The sequence below is a fragment of the Ambystoma mexicanum genome, chromosome 5q, assembly GCF_040938575.1.
Source record: "Ambystoma mexicanum isolate Mex_15411 chromosome 5q, UKY_AmexF1_1, whole genome shotgun sequence".
Lineage (NCBI taxonomy): Eukaryota > Metazoa > Chordata > Amphibia > Caudata > Ambystomatidae > Ambystoma > Ambystoma mexicanum.
The window spans coordinates 1,130,950,033-1,130,972,602 of record NC_090933.1 but is presented as its reverse complement, the minus strand read 5'-3'; the positions used below and the strand labels follow the sequence as shown (position 1 = coordinate 1,130,972,602).

The 22,570-nt window shown below is 50.5% G+C and overlaps 1 protein-coding gene across 4 annotated transcripts in view; it reads right to left on the bottom strand.

Annotated features, from left to right (window-relative positions):
* Positions 1-22,570, bottom strand: part of EFR3A (EFR3 homolog A) — a 1,818,520-nt gene that overhangs the window by 524,046 nt on the left and 1,271,904 nt on the right. For all 4 annotated transcript variants that reach the window (XM_069621641.1, XM_069621640.1, XM_069621642.1 and 1 more), the window contains one exon: positions 12,121-12,282. In XM_069621641.1, coding sequence (XP_069477742.1) covers positions 12,121-12,282 — 162 coding nt within the window. The remainder of the gene's footprint in view (positions 1-12,120; positions 12,283-22,570) is intronic.

Here is a 22,570-nt window from a genome sequence, read left to right as displayed (position 1 = left end):
CAAATACTGCGTCTCAGCCAACGGAGTCCTCCTGTTCCCCACAGCCTTTTTATCCTCCCCGGTTATCCTCCCATAGAACTGACCCCCAAGGTCAGGATTAGAAAGTGTCTGCCTTTCCCCAGCCACCTGGGAGAAGACTTTAGGCAGGGTCTTTGTGAAGACTCTGCACGATTCATCACAGTACTATATCCACCAGTATATTCCGTAAACCTACTGATGTAAAATAATACCCTGCATTATCTCAGTCACCATCTGAAACACCTCAAAGACAACTCCCATGCAGCCAATTTTTCTATATTTAAGAGGCTAGTCTCCGATGAGGATACCCTCAGAATTGAAAGTGAAAAAATTACCTTGAGATACGAACAGAGAGGCTACCCCATGGAGCTAATCAATGTTATCATGCATCAAGGCCAATCAGAAACCAACAGATAGTCTCCTTATACGGAAACCAAAGCCAGGAGACATACCATTCCTATATACCTTAAAATACTCGAGTCAGAGCCACCATGTAACCAGATTGATAAAGAAAAACTGGAGACTGATCCAACTAGATACGGAACTCAATAACATTTTCCCCAAACCACCACTTATTACATACAAAAGGGGCAGGAATTTTAGAGATCAGCTTTTGTGAAATCACAGACGCAAATGGTCAATAGACAACCAATACTTCACAACGCAAATTTCCAAGCCTCAATTTCAATAGTTGAAATAATATCAATAAAAGGACCCTATGTGAGAAACCCGCACTCAGGAGCTAAAATCAAATGGAGAGATTTTGCAACATGTGACACACACTCTCTAATTTATGGCCTCAGATGGCCTTGCATTATTTTATACGTAGGCCAAACATCCAGGAAGGCCAAGGAAAGGTGGAATGAGCACAAGAGTACTAAAAACATCAGGTCACCAGTCTCAAGACACTTCATTGAACACAGACCTACTATTGCCCAGTTAAAATGCATTATTTTGGAAGTGGTTCACAAATCCCAACAAGGTGGTGACCCTGGGAAGAAGCTGAACCAGCGTGAACTTCTCTGGATTGAAAAACTACACTCACTTAGCCCAAACGGGATGAATGAGAAGTTCTACCTCGGGGCATTCCTCTTGTTATATAGGTATACATGCAAGGGAAAGGACATGCAAAACATACTAATGCCATCCACCATGTAGCTTAATCCTACTGGGGTTCCAGATAAGGAACACAGCTGGTTGTCAAGAGTGTGAACATGGTAAGGTTGGTGGTATTCATCCGGAGAGGCACTCATTTACATTCTTTTTACATGGACTCCATATGGTTATACCTGGTTAAGAACAGTTGACTGTTATTGAAATCATGTATTGCCACTCAATGGGCTTAATCCTTTATTTTATTTTCCTACCAGATGGACATGTTTTGTATAAACCTCCACATACTCTGCATTCTAGTGTGGTTTAGAGATTCCTGTAGCAGTTTGAGTGTTGGCGCATCACACATGTTATGCACTCTACAATACATACAGAGATCTCGCTGTGCCCTATAGAGGGCTGTGTGTTGATCTCTCACAATTGTGGTGCGACTGTCTGAAATTGGAGACTGAGGTATCATCTGAAGCTGACAATCGAGATACTATATATTCCTTAATATATTTTATTTTGAACGAGTCACCTATACATTAGAGTACGATTCCCTTTTGGATTATAACTTCATGTGAAATATTGGCACTATAAAGATGAGTTAGATGCCGTGATTATTAACTACACTGTTTACTGTTGATAATGCGTGACATCACTATGTAATGACAAGCGTTTTGCCACATATTTAAATAGACGGCCATCTTGATTTTGCCTTGCGATTCTTTCCCTGCGGTTTCCCGTGTTTCAGAACGGCAGTCATTTTGGTGAGTAAGGCAGATCCTTTCCCTTATCTATACTTGGCTGAAAGGGTTTCTTGTTAGTAAGAACTTGCATCCTTAATTGAGTTATATCACTAAAATGAACATTTCTGGATCGTTCACAGATCCTTTGAGTGTTTTAAAATCGGTAGGATTAAAGCTGATATGGCACTTAAGACGCAACCACTGCCTACAAACAACTAACTGGAATGAGCATTAACATCCTTACTGGTTGAACTCTGAAATGGAAGGTTAAGTAACTGTTGTAAATTACTCTCCCTGGTGCAGGGGGACCATGAGCAGTGCACCTAAAGCATGAAAAATACCTTAATGACACATTCTTTGATGGGAAGAGTCCAGACACACAGTTGTCAATAAAAATCAAACTCAAGCACAAAGCATGTCGGCAGCTCAGGTGCAAGACAGGCATGTGCGGCTTACAATCCCTGAAAGGCTAAGACATTATGTCTTAGGTGACAACACAATGCAAAAATACACAAAAACTGTATCACAAAAGTTGCACGTTTCTGGAATAGCATGTCGAGTGTGGAGGAAGATAAGACTGAGGTAAGGAGGGAAGAGCAGTCACATATAAATGCCTGCTTCACCTCTTCCGGTGCCAATGGTGGCCACAGTGATGAAGATCCAATTTGAGCATGGAGCTTTTACAAAAGAAGATGACTCTGTGTGAATGTATACATTTGACTATCAATTTATACAAAACCCAAAGAAAAACATCATCCTATGATGTTGCGGGATTCAGTCACTTCTCCCCAGAGGGGAGCCTTTCCTTGTGAGGCCAGGGAGGAAAGCCTGGTATGCTATACCCTCCGTAGGGGTGGTGGCAAGCGGGACCTCACTAGGAGAGACTCCTCCCATGGGGACAGGGAACCCTGTTCCAAGGAGGAACTCCCCTTCCCTTAGCCTAAGCAGACCAATGGCGGCGGCAGCAGCACTCCCTAGAGCCCTCTCATTTGGAACAATAGTAACATCAGAACTTCAGAGGCATTCATCAAACCAACGCACAGTTTCTTATTGCGACATAAGAACCAAGATCCAAACTGAAGAACAATATGGTAAAACTACAGTGAATAAGAAGAATGCTGAGCGAATAATATTGACTATTTAATGGTTGGAAACCAACACTACTGTGACGAAGAAGAATGAACAAATAATGAAGAGTGTTCAACTAAAAGAGAAAGCGGACTATAAGCGTCCAACGGGGAGGACCCACCAATCTATCATAGAAAAGGAAGATGGACTAATGTCTGTGAGAAGGGAAACCCGGGAGTTTGAAATCAGCCGCGTCGGAAGTGCTGAGGTAGACCAGTAGATCCTCCGTTGGGAGGAAGCCAGAAGGTGATGTGATCAAGAAGCACAGAGGAAGCCAAAGGCGGAAGAGAGAGGGGGAAGAAAACCCCAGGAGAAAGAACCAGTCAAGGGCGGTGTTAGGCAGAATTATATGCAGTACCCTTTGGGAACACCACACACTATTAAGACTACAAGTGACAGTACAAATTCACCTTTGGTACAAGCCTGTATTACACAGTAAAAGTGGTAGCGATGGCTGAGCAGCCAGACTTATCTGAAGAGCAAGTGAGCAGTATCAATAGTTTCACAAAGGACAGCAAAAACTATGGGTTTATAGTGACTTTTTCGAATGCCCCCCACCCCAATTCCCTGTTTTTTGTTTAAGACTTTTTTTTATTAACGAAACCAAAAAAAATAAAATATCTAAATTAAAAAAAATACATTCGAAAAATACATTTCGGCAAAATGTTTGACGAAATTGCGTTTAGAAAAAAAGTATTCGAAAATATGACCGATACCATTACTATGATTCAAACAAACACTGACTCAAGGTTTCTGAGTAAAAGAATATACATTTATTTACACATCAGTTGTATTACATTTCACTAAAGTAAAGCAGTTGAAAAATCCCACTCTTAATACACTACACCACACCCAATAGATTCTGGACAAGTTAGGCTCAAAACGAAGTGTGAGCAAAATGGCACTCCAGCAATTTAAAAGGGAGGGAAAGACAAAGTTAGTTAAGTAAGCAGGGCAATCTAGAAAGAGGAATAACAGTGATGGAATCAAATCAAAAAGGCTTAGAGCCAAAGTCAATAGGACAAAAGTATTTTGCTCAAGATCACACAGTTCAGGGTAGTTCGCGGTTAAGTCTTTGCCAAGTGTTCCGGACAAAGTTGGCCGGCAGAAAAGTTACTTTAAAGAGTAGAGAAGGACAAGCCCTCGGATTGGCAAAAGGTTTCACACACCTTCACCGCGGATGGATGAAACACACACACCTGGATTTGCACAGAACCTTTAAATGGAGAAGAAGCTGTAGCAGACGTTCCTGGCAGTTCCTGCAGGCTCACAGTTCCTAAAGCGACTGTCGGACTGACATGAAGTAGGAAGACTTAAGGGTCCTGCACTGCCCAGGGAAGAAACCCCTCCCTCCCATCCTGCCCCCCCCAGGCATACAGGCACCTAAGGAGGGCTTCTGTGTAAAAGCCTGCGAAAAGACGGTGAACAAAGGAACCAAACCTGGTTTGGCGCGCAGAGTAAAACACGAGAAAAACATTTTCTAAAAGAATTGGTGAATAAACCCAGCCGGAACCGTATACAAACCTATATGGTCTAGTGGGTTTAAGTTCGAGGCTACCAAGATAGCCTAAAACAATAACAATGTTATTTAAGATAACTGCAGTAGGAAAAATAGGGTAGTTAACACTGCCACCAGCCAAGTCTTGATGAAAAGGGAGCGAAACAATGCCCCAAGAGAAACAGACAAAAAGGGATAAAGTATTAACCCTTTTCAGTACTCTATGTAAGATAGGTGGTACTGGGTCTGTGGATTTTAAAGAGACTAATAAAGTTAATGGCAACTTTACATGTTCTGGGAGACAATAGTCAGTCCCAGAAAATGGAGTCTGAGTTGGGAAGACTAAAAGACAACCCTGTATTAGTGCACTGAGGGTGCTGTGTAACACATAGTAAAAAGATGATGCCTGTGGAGTAGGTGAAGCTCCACAGTCTATAAACACAAGAAAATGTCAAACACACACAGCAAAACACATGTAAGAGTGGGAAAAAGGGCTCACACTCTTACCAGGTGAAAAAAATAAATCCTAGAAATCCTGAAAAGCTGCTGAGGAACTCAGTAGGTAAGGGAAATTAGCCATTTTGGAGAATTCTCCCTAACAGGGGGTGGCATGACCCAGGAGAGGGATTCAATCTACTCGTCCCAGGGAATAGTCGGAGAACCAGTACAAAACTTCTTTTACTCGTCTCATTAATGTGTCTGCTTTAATTATCTCAAGAAGAAAAGCAGTAATTCAGAGAAGATCAGGATATCCTATGTCTTATTCATAAGGAGTTGAACTACAAAAATGCAGATAACAAGAACTGCATAAAAAGGGATTCAGTATACCTAGTAATCTCAGAGAAGAACATACTTTCAGAGACACTTAATTAAGACATTGTACACAAATTTACAAAGCCCATAACGGTGAGGCGAAGTCTACAAAGAGAACAAATAGGGGAACCAAAGACTTGGAAAAGTCCCCTAGAGGAACTAAAAAAGTGAAGCCAAGTGACAGCAAAAGCGTACCTCAAAATTGTCTACTAAGGATGAGGAAGCCTGTCCAAGAGACGGGACAAATTCTCCTGGTCTTTTGTTATTTGTGGCTTAGTAGTAGGGACAGAGCAGCTCAGCTTTGGATGGAGGATGGACTGTTTATTTTGGACTTCACAATAAACTATGAGCACCTTAGTTTGGTTAGACAGGGAAATCCACAGAATAGGGATGGAACAAGTTACTTACCTGTAACTGTTGTTCTCCAGCATGGGTCTGGCATGGATTCACATGCTCATGAATATTCCCCGTCGTCAGGCTGGGAATCCTCGGTAAAGAAAAAACCAGTATCAGTTTCGTTTCTGATCTGTCTTTCGTAGTAGTAACCAATCACTGGTCTCTGCGTCATACTGACCACAGCCAATGACTGCCCTCTACCTAAGCACCGCCTCTGGCAGCCATCTTCAGATTTGGAAGCACGTGAAGTGGCAGTATGACCAAGTGAAGAGCCGCAGAGGGGTAGGCGGGAGGGTTCGCATGTGAATCCATGCCAGACCCATGCTGGAGAACAACAGTTACAGGTAAGTAACTTGTTCCTTCTCCAGCATGGGGTCTGGCATGGATTCACATGCTCATGAATAAAGAATACATAGCAGTACACACATGCACAACCACGGGAGGTGGCAAAGGCTCAACATTAAGCATCACATCAACTCAACATTAAGCATCTTACCTCCTCACCAGGCTCACCTCAGGCGAACAGGTTGCGCAGCACTGCTTGGCCGACCCTGGACTCCTCCCTGGAATCCCGATCGACGGAGTAGAATTTCGTGAAGGTGTGCGTCGACCTCCACGTAGCAGCCCTACATATGTCCAGCAGAGGCACACCAGAAAGGAACGCCGTGGTAGCTGCGATCGCTCTGGTGGAATGGGCTCTCGGACGGCCAGGCAGCGGTCGGTTTGCCAACCGATGACAGTACATGATACAGCCGGAGAGCCATCTGGAAATGGAAGCCTTTGAGAGAGCCTTCCCCTGATTGACAGGTCCAAAGTTCACAAAGAGTTGTGACGTCTTCCGAAAACACTTCGTGCGGTCCACGTAGAACTTCAGCGCTCTAGCCACATCCAGCGAGTGCAAAGTCCTCTCAGCCGGCGACGAAGGCGACGGGAAGAACACAGGCAACACCAAGGGTTCGTTGAGATGGAAGTCCGACGGTACCTTGGGCATGAAGGAGGGGTGCGTCCTGAGCACTACCCTCGTGTCGTGAAAAGTCAAGTACGGGGCCTTGCAGGAAAGGGCCTGGATCTCTCCCACCCGTCGTGCGGAGGTGATGGCCACAAGAAACGCTGTTTTCCACGACAGAAACTTCAACGGGGCCGAGTGCAGAGGCTCAAACGGAGGTCCCATGAGCTTTGTCAGCACCACGTTGAGCTCCCACGCCGGGGCCGGAGCCTTCACCGGCGGGAACGACCTGAACAGTCCCTTCATGAACTCTTTCACCAGACGATGAGACCACAAGGACGTCCGCCCCGTGGTTCTGGTGTATCGGGAGATCGCAGCAAGATGAATCTTGATGGACGCGTGTGCCAGTCCAGCTTTGGCCAGCGTCAGCAGGTACGGCAGTACCTGGGGAGCCGTAATCCGTAGAGGGTTAATCTTCTGTGCGTGGCACCAGACAGAGAACCTCTTCCATTTGTGTCCGTAGCATTTAAGAGTCGAGGACGCCCTGGCCTTTGCAAGAACCTCTCTGCAGTCGGCCGGTATGTCGTATCCTCCAAACTCTAGCGCTGCAGGAGCCAGGCCTGCAAGTTCAGCGATTTCGGGTCGTGGTGGAGGATGGCGCCTCCTTCCCTGGAGAGTAGATCCGCGTCCACCGGCAGCTTGATTGGCGGGGACGTTGACAAGTCCAGAAGGTCCGGGAACCATATCTGCCTCGGCCACGCAGGTGCGACGAGGATCATCCTGCACCGTGACCTCTTGAGCTGGTTGACGAGCCGGATTAGCAGTGGCAAAGGAGGGAACGCGTAGAGGAACAGGCCCTCCCAGGGGAACGAGAAAGCATCGCCCATGCTCCTCGCCTGGGGAAACCTGCTGGCGAACCTCCGGCACTTGGAGTTCGTCGCCGTCGCGAACAGGTCGATCTGGGGTGTGCCCCACCATCGGAAGAGGCGATCCACTAGATCCTGCCGTAGTTCCCACTCGTGGCACGAGCGCAGCTCCCTGCTGAGTGAGTCGGCGATGGTGTTTTTTATCCCTGCCAGATGAAACGGCACCAGAAACATCCTTTGGGCGATGGCCCAATGCCACAGGTCCTGCGCCTCCTTGGACAGTGCTGGGGACCTGGTTCCGCCCTGTTTCCTGATGTAAAACATGGTGGTGGTGTTGTCGGTGAAGATCCTCACCACCTTGCCCTTGAGGGACGGAAGGAAGGACCTGAGGGCCCAGAACACTGCACGGAGCTCCAGGACGTTGATATGGAGGGACTTCTCCGTCGGGAGCCAAAGGCCTCTCGCGTGCAGATTTTCGGTGTGCGCTCCCCACCCTTCCAGGGAGGCATCCGTGGTCACTGTCTCCTGGTGGTCTGGGGTCTGGAAGTCCATGCCCGCCGTCAGATGCGCGCGGGTGCCCCACCACCGGACCGCTCGGCGGAAACTCTCGTCGAGTGTGATCCTCTCCTCGAAGCCGCCCGTCGTTTGGATCCAGCGCGCGTCCAGGAACTCCTGCAACGGGCGCATCCGGAGCCTGCACATGGGAATGAGGTAGATGCAAGAAGACATCATTCCGAGGAGTGACTTGATGGACCTCACCTTGGCCGCGTCGGAAGCCAACATCCGCTGTACCTTGCCTAGGATGGACCTGGTCCTTTCCTCCGACGGGGAGGCCAGAAGGGACACTGTGTCGAGCTTCGCTCCCAGAATCAGTGCGTTTTGCGCGGGTACCAGGTGGGACTTGGCGTAGTTCACGGAGAATCCCAGGTCCGTGAGAAGTTGGACGGTCCTTGCCGTGTGCTCCACGGCGAGCTCCCTCGTCTTGGCTCGGATGAGCCAGTCGTCCAGGTAGGGGTAGACGTGGATCCCCTCGCGGCGCAGCTGCGCCGCCACCGGTGCAAGGCACTTGGTGAATACCCTGGGTGCCGACCGTAGTCCGAAGGGGAGGGCTTTGAACTGGTAGTGACGCCCTTGGACCACAAACCTGAGGAATTTTCGGTGCCCCTTTAGGATGGGAATATGGAAGTAGGCATCCTCCAAATCCAACGACGACAGGAAGTCTCCTTCCTCCAGCGGACCCAGGACGTGCTGGAGGGTGACCATCCGGAATTTCTGCGCCTTGATGAATTTGTTCAGACGTCGCAGGTCTAGGATGGGGCGCCATCCTCCCGTCTTCTTCTTCACGAGGAAGTATCTCGAGTAAACTCCGGAGCCCCGAAGCCTCTTTGGGACGAGTTCGATGGCGCCCTTCCTGAGCATCGCCCTTACCTCCAGGAGAAGCTGAGGGACGTGAAGCTCTTTCCTGGCCACGGGGGGGACGCGCGGGCACTTTCTTTGAAACTCGAGCGCGTGGCCCCGGGCTAAGGTGTCCAGCACCCAACGGTCGGTGGAGATGGACTCCCACACGCTGACGAAGCTCGCCAGCCGGCCTCCCACCGGGGTGCATCTGTGGGGGCCCGACCCCACGGTCGGTTCAATCCTGTTTCGACGAGGCTTTGCCGCCTTGACCTCCTTGGCGACGACGGCGTCCTCTGTAGGCCTCCTGAGACGACGAGCGGGCCGCTTGACGGTAGGTGGAGAAACCGCCGCCGGAACCTTTGGAGGCGCCCTTGCCTCCGCTGCTCCAAAAGGGCGTCCGTCGTTGCTGCAGAACCCCAAGGGCCCGGGCCGTCTCAGTGTCCGCTTTAATGGCCTGAAGGGAATCGTCCACTGTTTTCCCAAACAGGTTGTTCCCATCGAACGGCATGTCCGGGACTCTGGTCTGTACGTCTTGACGGAAGTCCGTAGCCTTGAGCCATCCACGCCCCCTAAGGCACACGCCGTTGCCCAACTGGCGAAACCCAGTGTCGGCGATGTCCGTCGCAATAGTGATGGCGTGGTCCGACGCCACCTCACCTTCCTGTAGGATCTCCAGGGCATCCGCCCTCTTGTCGTCCGGTAGGAAGTCCAGCAGGGGAGCCAGTTTGTACCATAGCTCCCTGTCGTAGTGGGCCACGATAGCCAAGGCGTTGGCCGCTTTAATCGTCGTCGCTGCAGACGAGATGACCCTGCGTCCCATAGTGTCCAATTTCTTTCCCTCGCCGTCCGGTGGGGAAGTCGATGTGGAGGCCGCACCCCCCCCGCTTTCTTCCTGGCTGCCGCGGAGACGACGGAGTCCGGGGTAGGCTGCGCCCGGAGGCACAGGGGGGCCGCGTCCGGGACCCGGTACTTCTTCTCGTACCGGTCTCTTCTAGCTGGCGTAGTGGAAGGGTTCTTGAGGAGGGCGAGGCCCTCATCCCAAATGTCGTCCAGTAGAGGCACCGCGAGGACCGTCTTCCTCTTGGCCTCGCACCGTTGATAAAGGAATCCTTCCTTTTTCTTCTCCTCAGGGCAGAGTTGGAAAAGCTCGGATGCCCTGGCGATCATGGAGTGGAACGAACCAATCTCGTCGGGCGGAGAAGCCCTGGTGGGAGGTGACGACGGTAGGTCCTCGTCGTATACCTCGTCGTCCGTACCCGTCGCTGCCGTGTCAGTCCCCGTATCATCCCCTCGGGTGGACGGGGAGGAGGGCTGGACGGTGCGCGACGGCTGAAAAGGAGGTGGAGGGTGAATCCTTCTTTTCTTGGGCGGGGGAACGCCAGAAGGTCCCGGTTCAGGATCCCCCGACGGGAGAGGTTCCTCCGTCGGCAACGGTAGTCTCGTCCTTATCTCTGAGCATAAGGACTGTATAGCCAACAAAATGGCCACCGAGTTGTCTTGCGGCGCTGGCAGAGGGGAATCCGACGGGCGATCAGGGGCCCCGTCGGCACCCTCGACGATGTCGTCGTCACCCGCGTCGGGATCCATCCCGACGGGCCGGTCTTCTTCCACGCCAAGGCCGTGGCTTAAGACCTCGATCAGCTCTTCCTCCGAGGTTCAAGCCGAATCTACGACGACGCCCTGCCCCCCCTTTTTCTTCCCCGCTGGGGATTTCACGGGGGTCCTATCGATGGGCACAAAAGAGGACTCCCTCCGAGGTGGCAGGGAGACTCTGAGCCCCGAGGTCGCCACCACTGGTGTAGCCTCCACAGGCTGAGCCAGGGTCGCCGCGACAGTATCGATAGAGGGCTTGGCCGGATGGATTAAGGCCTTCACCACCTTAGGTGCGCTCACCGCCTTATCCTTGAGGGGGGGGGACACTGCCTCGCTCCCCCTCCGAGGGGGCCTTCGAGCTCGACCGGGGCCTCTCCAGGAGCTTTGCCGGGTGCTCGCCCTTCCTCTTACCCGACCCAGAGCGTTGGCTCGTGGTTGAAGGTGCCGGGGAGGGTGCGCCCTGCCCGGCGCCCGTAGAGCCCGACCGTTCAGCGCTCCCGGTGCCAGCGGACTCGCGGTGCTTGGCCTTGTGTTGGACCCCCGTCGCCGGGGCGTCCTCAAAGGTCTTAGAAGACCGCTCGGATTTCTTCCTCTTCTTCTCGCCTGACGGGCTCTTCCCTTCCAGCCAGTTGGCGAGACGTTGATGGCGGTCCTTCATGGTCCGCTCCGACATATTGCCGCAAAATGCACAGTCCTTCTCCACGTGCGTCTTGTCCTCATGTAAGCAGTAGAGACAAAAGGAGTGTTCGTCCTCCTTAAAGACGTTCTGCAGCTGGCATCCAGGGCAGACCCTGAACAGCTTTCCGGGCGTCGAGCTTCCCTTCTCCTGGGCCATGTCCGGGCCTGAGAAACTTCTGGAGTCCTCCAAAGCGTAGCTCGACGAAATCTTCACCCTTGAGGGGCGCAGACGAATCCGACACGGGTCCCCGTTGATCGGATGGAGAGTCGGTGGAGCTTGAGGCTCTTTTGACTGAAAAAACTAAGTTTTTGAGCAAAAAACGTGAAAAAATAGCACTAACGCTCGAGAGCAATAGCACGAGGATCCCAACACATGAACGTGCGGTAAAAATCTGAAGATGGCTGCCAGAGGCGGTGCTTAGGTAGAGGGCAGTCATTGGCTGTGGTCAGTATGACACAGAGACCAGTGATTGGTTACTACTACGAAAGACAGATCAGAAACGAAACTGATACTGGTTTTTTCTTTACCGAGGATTCCCAGCCTGATGACGGGGAATATTCATGAGCATGTGAATCCATGCCAGACCCCATGCTGGAGAAAGGTAGGCCTTTTTCACTTATTGTTTTAATAAGAAGTGTTTCAAGAATGCTAAAAATTGGTTTGTCTCCTTCTTCTGACCCACCACAATGTACTTGTTTCAATTACCAAAGTCCATTGGCAGAACAGGTCTCTCTGATATGTAACAGCTTGCCGCCCAAAATAACCTTTCCTTTAGGACAAGCTTTTCAATATATTTACCTATAACTGCAGCCTGCGACCAATCAGGTCGATAAGACTATGTGTATGGTAGACTAAGAATGCCTAGCAATGGATGTATCCATGCATATAATGGTATTTGTGATTGGTAAAACTGAAAGTTGGCTGTCAATTTCAAGACATACCTGCAATGCTATGGCGAGCCGAATTAGGTCGATGACCACATCTTCGTTAGCCAATTCAATGGTTAAAAGAGCGAGAGCAGTGTAGAGCAACTCAAAGTTCTTGTGGACATTGTCATCTTCTTTACAGCCCAGATAAATATGCCTGTATAGCAGTGGCCCATGCTAAAAAAAAAATAAGTTCATAAGTGCATTTTGAAAGCGATATAGAGCACAACAACAATTTGAAATTAAATCTTTACACCTGCACAAAACTACATAAATCAGGTAGCTACCACATTACTCTAGAACAGGGGTAAGCCCTGAGTTCTTTTAGCCTTCTTAGCCAGAACTATTTTGGGAGAAGCATCAAAGCAGTTTTTTGACATTTGTGTATCTAATTACATGGAGTTCTGTAGAGAAATAAACAAATGGGCATAGAACAACAACACAAAAGAGGGGTAAAATAGTTCACAGAAATAAAAATGTTGATAAATGTTTCAGCAGAGTTACATTCGCAGACACAAAGGACCAGAAAGTGCCTACTAACACTTCCACCATGGATACACTTTTTTTCACTACACCAAAACTCTCTCCATAATTGTTCCCCGCTTGACATTTTCTTACAATGGTTTATAGATGAAGCCTGAAAATCTTTTCTTTTCCCCCACTCACTGCCTCAATTCCGGCTGCACATCACTGATTCTATGACATCTTGTACTAGGGAGAATGACTAAACTTCGTTCAATACCTATATATAGCAACAGTTATATCATCCATTTTCTTTATCCAACGCACATTCCAAATCTTATCTATAAAAATGTAAATTCTGTCTGCCTATCAAAACAACCATAGGGTTTAGTTTGAAAACTAAACGTGTCTCCACCGCATCCTCTCCACAAAAAACAATTGAAATGAATAAGGCCTGACCAGCGTCTTTAAAACCCACTCATCCTTGCAGTCTACTCTGCCAAGACTTTGATTCAGGTATTCCTTCTCAAGATGCTATCCACTGCAACGGCCTCCACTTGTGCTTCCTCAACTACTACTTTTAATCAAATTAATGATCAAAAAAGTATTCCACCCTCAGGAAAGGGGGCAGGGGAATAGGAGTGTAATACCAGATAGAAGGACATTAATAGAAAAAAAGAAAAGTTCCAATGAACAGCAAAAATTAGCACAGCAGTGAAATGATGATTAATGCTAGAGTTTTTGTCAAAAAGAAACTGGCAGGTTAACTCAGAAAGGAACAGTTAACTCACAGTAGTGACTGCTGTACTCCTAAATCTATAGTACCCTTTCCTCCATACAGATAGGATATCTGTCCCACGGGGAGGCATAGTTTTTGCACCGCAATAAAAGCTGTCCCTTTAATTTAATGCATGCAGGGTTTGCCTGCCCACGCTAACTTGGCCCACATGTCTCACTTGCCAGTTTATTTCCCCGCTCGTTGGCTACCTTAAACTAACTGAACAGATTTTACAGTACAGGGGATGGAGGGAGGCGCCTGTAGAGTAAAGGGGGCTATGGTCTAGGAGGAGAAATGACTTACTGGTAATGTTCTTTCTAATGAGTCTCCTCCCACAGGTTCTTCATCAGATAGATATCGCTTCCAGCGCCAGCTGCTCAGTAAAGCTTTCGACAGGGGGCGTAGTGAACCTCAACTTGGCTGTCGATCCCTCCTGACTCGATGCAGCGGGCATCGTTTCCGGACGGGACTTCAGACGTTGCACATATACTTCGCCACTACGCCCCCAAATCTCAGTTTCCCATCTCCCCCCTCTCACCCCGAGCCCAGCCACTGCAGAGGAAGAATCCAACGATTCGGCTGAAACAGCCGCAACACAGAAAAGTGAGACCTAACATGTTTTTTTTTTTTTTTTTTTTTAATAGTGAGGAACAGAACCGCAAAAAATGCAGAAAACACAAATATGTTCTACGGCAGCCCTTTGAAAGAGAGCTCACCTCCTTCTCCCAATAAGGTATACGTTATTTACCTGTAACTCCGGTTCCCGAGCATTGATATCTTTGATAGATTCACATGCTGTGAATATTCCCTGTCATCAGGCTGAGAATCCTCAATAACAGAGCAGTTTAAACTTAAGCTGAAAACCTTTTCACTTTTGTGCTCTATTACAGTCATTTTGGATCATACTGCCCACAGCCAATAGGAACACCTCCCATAACTCCTGCCCTGTTGGGCATCTTCAGATATGGCAAGTGCACTTGAGTGGCAGTTAGAGCCAAAAGACGAGCCATGCGGGGTAGGTGGGAGGTTCGCATGTGAATCTATGAAAGATACCAATGCTGGAGAACCTTAGTTACAGGTAAGTAACTTATTCCTTCTCCAGCATTGGATCTTTAATAGATTCACATGCTGTTAATAGATTACAAAGCAGTATTACAACAATAAATAAGGGCTGAGGTCTCGTGGAGCTCCGCTGATCCTGCAATAATCCTGGAGGGGAAGTGCGTGCACGGGAACCGGCCGGCACCGAAAAATAATGTCCGTGCGTGTGAAGATGACAGCTACACTCGCTGAAACTTTGATGTGAGTGGAGGGTGAGGACACGGAGTTATGCTCATCTGCTCGCCGCGGGCCCCGAATCGGCGAGTGGAACAAAATGGCGGCAGAGACAAAGAGGACAACAGGGTCACGAGATGTAGGTCTTGTAAAGCCCCTGCATCGAACTCCAAGACCAGCGATTAGAAGCAGACCGCGGCGTTTGCCCGGAACGCGCTGTTTCTTCACTGAGGCAGCGCACATCTGAAGGCACACGCACCTGGAGCTGGTACAACCCACGTACTGTACATTGCCGAGACTCGTCGAGCAAACTGGTAGCCGACGCTGGGCCCGCGGCGTAATCGGATCGAACGCCGTTGGAACCCAGAAAGATTCATTGTGGCAGCGCACCAATAAGGTGGGCGCGGATCCTGGGGCCAACGCGAACGAGCGGGCGGTGATGGCTGCAGTTTTCACAGCGCAGCGGATTAACTCTGTATACACAGGGAGATGGGAGAAATCCCATAGGGACAGACGAAACATCGGCGCAGGCCAGTTGTGGAGGCCAATGCGAGACAATTGCTGATCCCCTGACACTTAAAGTGGCCCCTCTGGGTCTGCGCATTGTGGGCTGGATGGCCTTGTGATCGCGGAAGAGGGGGAACAAAGGGAGTGCGGGGAATAGGTGAGCGCACTCTAGCACTGGCCACGGAAGGAACACGACAGAGACCGGGCCACTACACCGAGAGGGTACGAGCACGTGGGAGGACACGGCCCACTCTGGGCGCGAGGGAAGAGACGAGTACATACTTGGCCTGCTGAGAGTGGCCCGTGACCACGCAGACCTTTGTGCGGAGGGAGGCACGGCAGGCCCTCGCCCAGTTAACATAGCAGGATGTCCTCTAAAGTGGTCAGACCCAGGATCCGACAGCCCACGATGGAGGCTTACGCCAGGTCGCCCCCAGAAGCGGAGGGGGGCAAGAGCAAGGAGCCCCTCACGGCAAGGGCGGAAACACCGGGCACGATCCAGGAGGTGCTGGCAGCGATTGCAGTCTTAAAGGTGAGCTGGGAGACTAAGTTGGGCCAGGCAATGAAAGAGCTGCAGGAGGGCCTGGACCTCAAGATCGGAGCGGTCCAGGAGGAGGTGAACCTGCTGAGACAGGATGTGCAAACGATTGTGGAGCGCACTGGGGCCTTGGAGAAGGAGATGGCCCCAAAAACTGAGGCGTGCGCCGCACATGGAAAGGAGCTCCATGTCCTCGTGCAACGGGTGGGCAATCTGGAGGACCGAGCTGAGCAAGCAGAGGGGAGCGCCAGACGCAATAACATCCGTATAGTGGTCCTGCCGGAAGGTACGGAAGGGTCAAACCCCACAGAATACGTGGAATCCATGCTTTTACAGGAGATAACAGGCGGGGTGCTGACCCAGGGGTTCGCGGTTGAAAGGGCGCACAGGGCCCTGACAAGGAGACCGCCCCCTGGAGCCCCCTTGCGGCCGCTGATCGCAAAGATCCTGAACTATCGGGAGAAGATCCTCAAATTTTTCCGGAGGGGAGTAACGATTGAAAGGGGTTCAGCAAAAATCATGGCCTACCCGGACTATACGCTGCTTATACAGCGTAGTAGGATGAACTTTGGATCGGTGAAAAGGAGGCTGAAGGACGCATGCCATCGCTACATGTTGCTCTACCCAGCCAAGTTGAAAGTGTTTTATAAGAACAGATCCCTTTTTTTCGAGACGGCAACCGAAAAGAACCGTATGTCCAGATGGGAGCTGCAGGAGATAAGTAGCAGATGGCTGTGGCATCTAGGGTGACATTGGCAAGACATTGGGACTTGAATATAGAGTTGTATTAAGTTTGTGGGGAGTGTGTTGTAGTATCAACTGGCTGGACCCGCTGGACGCACCAATCCTAAAATAGACGACTGGGAGCTCCTAGGAGGCATCCCTTGTACCCAATAGTAATATACTTAGTTAGGTCACTGTTGGATCGGTGACGCCCCGCGGGATCCTAGTCCTCGGCGACGGGACAGGACCAGACGCGGGTGGGCCTGAGATCCAGGGATGGAGCTGGGCATTTGTTGGGGTAGGGCAGGGTGGGGGGAGGGGCTGGGTGTGCAGTGGATGGGAGTTGGGGAACAGGGAGGGGGGAAACTGTTGAGGGGGAGAAGGGGGAGAGTCGGAAAACAAACCATCAAGGGAAGCATTGAAGGGAGAGGTGGGTTGGGAACAAACCGAGTAGATGGCATCGGGTAATCTCAGAATTGTGACCTGGAATGTACGGGGCCTTAATAGCTACCTGAAACGTAATAACGTGATGCTGTATTTAAAAAGGATGCACATTGATATAGCGTTGCTGCAGGAGACTCATCTCACAAGGGAGAAGTTGGAGGTTGTCAGGCGAAAATAGTGGGGACATGTTGTGGGGGCTACGTATTCTGCGTACGCTAGAGGGGTTATCACTTGGGTGGCGCTGCATGTGCCGCTCCAGGTGCTTAGCTCAACGGTAGACCCAGAGGGCAGAATGGTGGTGTGACAGGACTCCTGGAGAACAGGGAAGTGCACATTATAAATCTGTACGCCCCTAACCATGATACAGCGGCTTATTTCAGGTCCCTTTACAGCAAAATTAGCCCCCTGGCTGGGGGTGCGGTGGTGTGGGGAGGGGACTTTAATTGCACCCTGAATCCCAAAATGGATAGGTCAGTCGACAAAGCGGGGAAGCCGGCGCCGGCGGCCAAAGCACTGGGGACATTGTTAAAAGATCTAGGCCTAGAAGACGTGTGGAGAAGGTTGCATCCAATGGATAGGCAATACTCGCACTATGCAGCGCCACATGACCTGCACACTAGGCTAGATTATGTGTTCGTAGCGGCTGAGATAGCGGGAGAAATGGTGGGAGCGGAATACAAGGCCCGGGTACTATCCGATCACTCGCCTTTGGTGGTAGAGTGGCGACACCAACCCCCCCAGAGCGCGGATCCCGACATGGAGACTTAGGACTGAGGCATTACAAGATGAGGGGTTCCGGGAGGATTTGAGGGAGGCCATCGAGGAATATTTTGATATAAACACGGGCAGTGTGCGCTCGGTTGGAAGAGTATGGGAGGCGTTCAAGGTGGTGGTGCGTGGAGTAGCCATTTCGAAATCTAAAGGGCTCCAGGGGGGCATCGAAAGGGAACTTCAGGAAACGGAAAGGGAGCTGGAGGGTCTCACACGACATGAGAATACCGGCCGGGAGAATAGCGATAAGATAAAAGACCTACAGTTAACCTGCAGTGGACTCTGGGATAGGCTATGTAGACTAAATGACAAGAAATACACGGCGAGGCTACACGCAGGGGGCGATAAGCCGGGCAGATTGCTGGCCTGGCTGTATAAGAGTGAGACCCCCCGCACAGTGATTAGTGAGATTAGGGATGACGAAGGTTGCATCTGTAATACCCAAAAGGGGGTGAACGAGGAGTTCCTAAAGTTTTACAGACACTTATATGAGGACGCAGGGGAGGATAGGGGTCAAGACATACTGGACACGTTAGAGGACAGAGCTGCCCACCCTGGACGACCTAGAATGCGCAGAATTGGACGCCCCTATCACCTCAGAAGAGCTGGAGGTGGTGATCCAACATTTGCCCACGTGTAAGGCACCCGGGACGGATGGGTTGCCTAGTGAGTTTTACAAGACATACAAACAGGAACTGCTTCAGCCACTGCTTGCCATGTTCAACGAGGCCAATGAGGAGGGGGAACTGCCATTGTCCCTTCGCGAGGCGATGATCATCCCACTCCTGAACCCCGGCAAGCCGGCCGTGGAGTGTGGGTCTTACAGACCCTTGTCCATGCTGAATCAGGACAGCAAAATACTTACGGCAGTGCTGGCCAATAGGCTGAAGAGGGTGATCGGTAAGCTGATACACCCAGACCAGACGGGATATGTCCCCGGCAGGAACATTACAGATAACCATAGGAGGCTACACCACATCATTGACCACACTGAGGAAGATACGGATGAGCTGGCTATCGTGTCGCTAGACACGGTCAAAGCCTTTGACTCGGTGCGATGGCCTTAGTTAAAAGCGGCCCTCAGGGGATACGGAATGGGACCTGGATATATCAGGTCGGTCCAGTTGTTATACAGCACCACGGTGGCGAGAGTTAAAACAGGATCCATAATCTCAGATACTTGGCAACTTAGCAGGGGGACCAGACAGGGATGCCCCTGGTCACCCATGCTATACATTCTGGCATTAGAGCCGTTGGCAATATGTCTGAGGCAACAATACGGGGAGGTGGGGATTAGTACAGTAAGTGGTAGACAACTGGTATCGCTGTATGCAGATGACATGCTCCTTTATCTGCGCTATCCGGAGGAGAACCTGTGCAGTATGTGCTAGAGGTGATGAACCGATATGCCACCCTCTCGGGCATATCGGTGAACCCTAGGAAGTCTAGTCTGTTCCCCTTGGGTAGATATAAGAAAGTCCCGTTACAGAGGCTGCCTATCCTGCCGATATCATGGCAGACAGACATTTAGGTATTTGGGAGTAAATATTTACCACAAGATCGAGGCGGAGCACGAACACAATACGGAGAAAGCATTAGAGGGAGTTAATAACAGCATGGTGTTTTGGTCTAGATTGCCCCTGACTATGACGGGGAGAGCGGCCTTGCTTAAAATGGTGGCCCTGCCTAGACTCCTGCATTTTTTTGTGAATGTCCCGTTTTTGATTCCCAGGAGCCCATTTGTGAGACTTCTTAGCTTGTGCAGGGGCTTCATATGGGGTAACTCCAGGAACAGAATGGCCCTGTGGAAACTCCAGAACCCATGTGACAAGGGGGGCATAGGCCTGCCAAATTTTGAGCTTTATTATCTGGCGGGGCAGCTGCTGTACGTGGCCAGGTGGCTGTCGCCTGAAGACTCGGCGGAAGCCAGGCTTCTGCGGGAAGACTCGGCCCCATACTTTTTGAATGAAGTGGTGTGGTTACAAAAGAACAAACTGGTGGGAAGAGGGCGGCTACTGAGGCTGGGCTGGGAGTATTGGCGCAGAACGTGGAGAATGATGGGTGACAGAGCCGTTCTCTCAGCAGGCCCCGCTGGTGGCACTATGCGGGAACGACTCTCAACTGTTCGAAGCGGTCGGTAGATATTGGGAACCAGTAGGCCTGGCCACCCTTGGGGACATATGGCAGGAAGGGGAGGCACTGGAATTTCAGAGGTTGCAAGAAGAGAGAGGGGTGCATAAAGGCCAGTATATAACCTACGTTAGGCTCACGAAACGGGTTAGGGAGAGATGGCCGGAGACAGTGCTAGCGGATGACCCATATGCCTCCCTGGAAACGATGTATGATGTTTCGGAGGGTGGGCACAAAATATCTAGAATATACAAGCTTCTATGAGCAAAGGCAGGGAAGGAGCTGCTTCAATTGAGGCAGGACCGGGAGGAGGAAGTAGGAGGACCCATGACAGATGGGCAATGGGAGAGAGCCCAAAGGTACCATAAGAAGGTATCCCGGAATGCGAGACTCCAACAACTCCAATTGTATGTCACTCACAGGGCTTATCTGACTCCCGGGAATATTGCAAGGTTTGGAGGCTCGGCTATGCAGAAATGTCCCAGGTGTGGGGAGGTGGAAGCGGGGTTGCTACACATGTTCTGGGCTTGCCCGGAGGTGCACAGATTTTGGGATGAGATTAAAACTAAACTGGCTGGTGGGGGAGTGGAGCTGGACATGGGATCAGCTTGGCCATGCATGCTCTGGATTTTTCCCAGGCCATGGGATTTAAAGCACATAAGCAAAATGAAGGACTTAGCCTACATCCTGGCCAAGCGCAGGATCGCAATGGGCTGGAAGGCGGCCCACAGACCCAAGGTGGAGCTATGGTGGGCGGGCCTCCTCAGATGGGCGGAGGCGGAATCTGTAGTTTGGTTTGAAGCGGTAACTAGGGGGGGGAAGAGGAGGAAGTAGGGCCCTTGTTGGCCTGGCGGCAATTGGTGACCTCTATGGCAAACCCTCACCAGGACAATAACGAATTAGAGGACTCGGATGAGTGCACAAGCACTACGATACCTGATAATGCTCCTGTAGATGACATGAGTGTGCCGGCTCTAGTTTGTGGGGTGGGAGGGGGGGAGGACGGAGAATTACACTGTATAATGTGATGGTTTGATGCTGATTATGTACGTCCTAAACAGTTGTAATGTGTGTTATTTTATTTGGTTTTATTGAAAATAAAAATAAATAAAAAAAATAAAAATAAGGGCTGAGGCAAGCTCCCAGCATAACTTACCACTGGAGATTACTAACCTTACACAAAAAGGTTCTGCAGAACAGACTGGCTGACTCTTGAGCAGAATCTCTGTCAACACAGTAGAACCTGGTGAATGTATGCACTGATCTCCATGTGGCTGCACGGCAGATGTCAGGCAGTGGAATTCCGGAGAGGAAAGCAGTGCTTGCAGCTACTGCTATAGTGGAGTGTGCCCTGGCCTTCCGGTAAGCAACACGGTCTAAATACGGGTAGATGTGCACGCCCCTTCCTCGGGGTGTGCCACCAAAGTCTCAAGGCATTTGGTAAAATCCCGCGGAGCAGACCGCAGGCCGAAAGGAAGGGCCTTGAACTGATTATATTATTATTATTTGCATTTTTAAAGTGCTCACACAGCCCACGGGCATCGAGGCGCTGTTACAGGAATTTTGTTTTTCAGTTGCGTAATTATTTTTTATTTGTTGTTGTCTTAGTTGCATATTTATAACGCGCTTAAATACCCAGAGGTTTCGAAGCGCGGACCCGGGGATCGAACCTGTATTGCTTCGTGTCGTCTTGCTTCCGAGGCGAGCACGTTGCACTGAGCTACCCTCCCGGGCACCAGCTCCTGGCACCACGTAGCGTAGGTAGCACCGGTGTGAGGGGCGATTAGGGATGTGAAAACAGGCGTCCTTGAGGCCGAGGGATGCCAAGAAATCTCCTTGTTGTAGCGGGGACACTACCTGTTGCAGTGTGACCATGCGGAACGTCTGTGCCTTTAAGATCTTGTTGAGCACCCTTAGATCTAATATGGGCCTTCAAACCCCTGACTTGTTGTGCAGTGACCTGTTCCTTACCAGGAAGTAGCAGGAGTAGACTCCTGTGCCCAGTTCGTCCTTTGGCACCTTCTCCACTGTCCCCTTCATATGCAGAGCTGAGCTTGTACTTCCTGTAGCAAGAGGTGCTGCAACTTTTCTGGTGTGTGCGCAGGAGTAATGTCCGGTGGAGAGTCCACAAATTCAAGCGAGTGGCCCTGCGGGAGGAGGGATAGCACCCATTCATCAGTTGTGATGTGTGCCAATTCATTGCCGAACCTTGGCAGTCGACCTCCCACTGGGGTGCTGAAGCGGCAGGACTTGGCCCTGGGCTGGTCATGTCTGTTTGCTGAACTGGCCCCGAGATTGGGAGAAGCCACAGTGTTGTTACGAACCCCTGTACAACTGGGACTTTTTTCTGTACTTGTCCCCTGATGAGTACGGGGTCACGGGGTCTTGTAAGATGAGGAATACTGGTACGTGGAGCGGTTATCCCGCAAAGTTCTGCCATAACGCCCTTTTCCTAAATGAAAGGACTGGCACCTTTGCTGTAGCGTGGCCCAACTTGTACCACAGCTCGCGATTATAACTTGCGAGTATGGCCCTTGCATTTGCCGCCTTCATAGTCGTGGCTGCGGTGGTAATGCTCTTCTTACCAAAGGTGTCGAGTCGTTTGACTTCCTTGTCTGGAGGGACAGAGCAGGATGATGCTGGGTTAGCAGACATTGTTCTGGCACCAGAAGAGACAACAGAGTCTGGCATGGCTTGCGTGCAGAGGCTGGCGGCAGCGCTCTCTGGGGCTCAGTACTTTTTGTCGAACCGGTCATTTTTAGCCAGAGCAGTTGTGAGATGCACCCGGGTGACAAGGCCATCCTCCCAAATGTCTTCTAACAGCAGGATGGACAAGA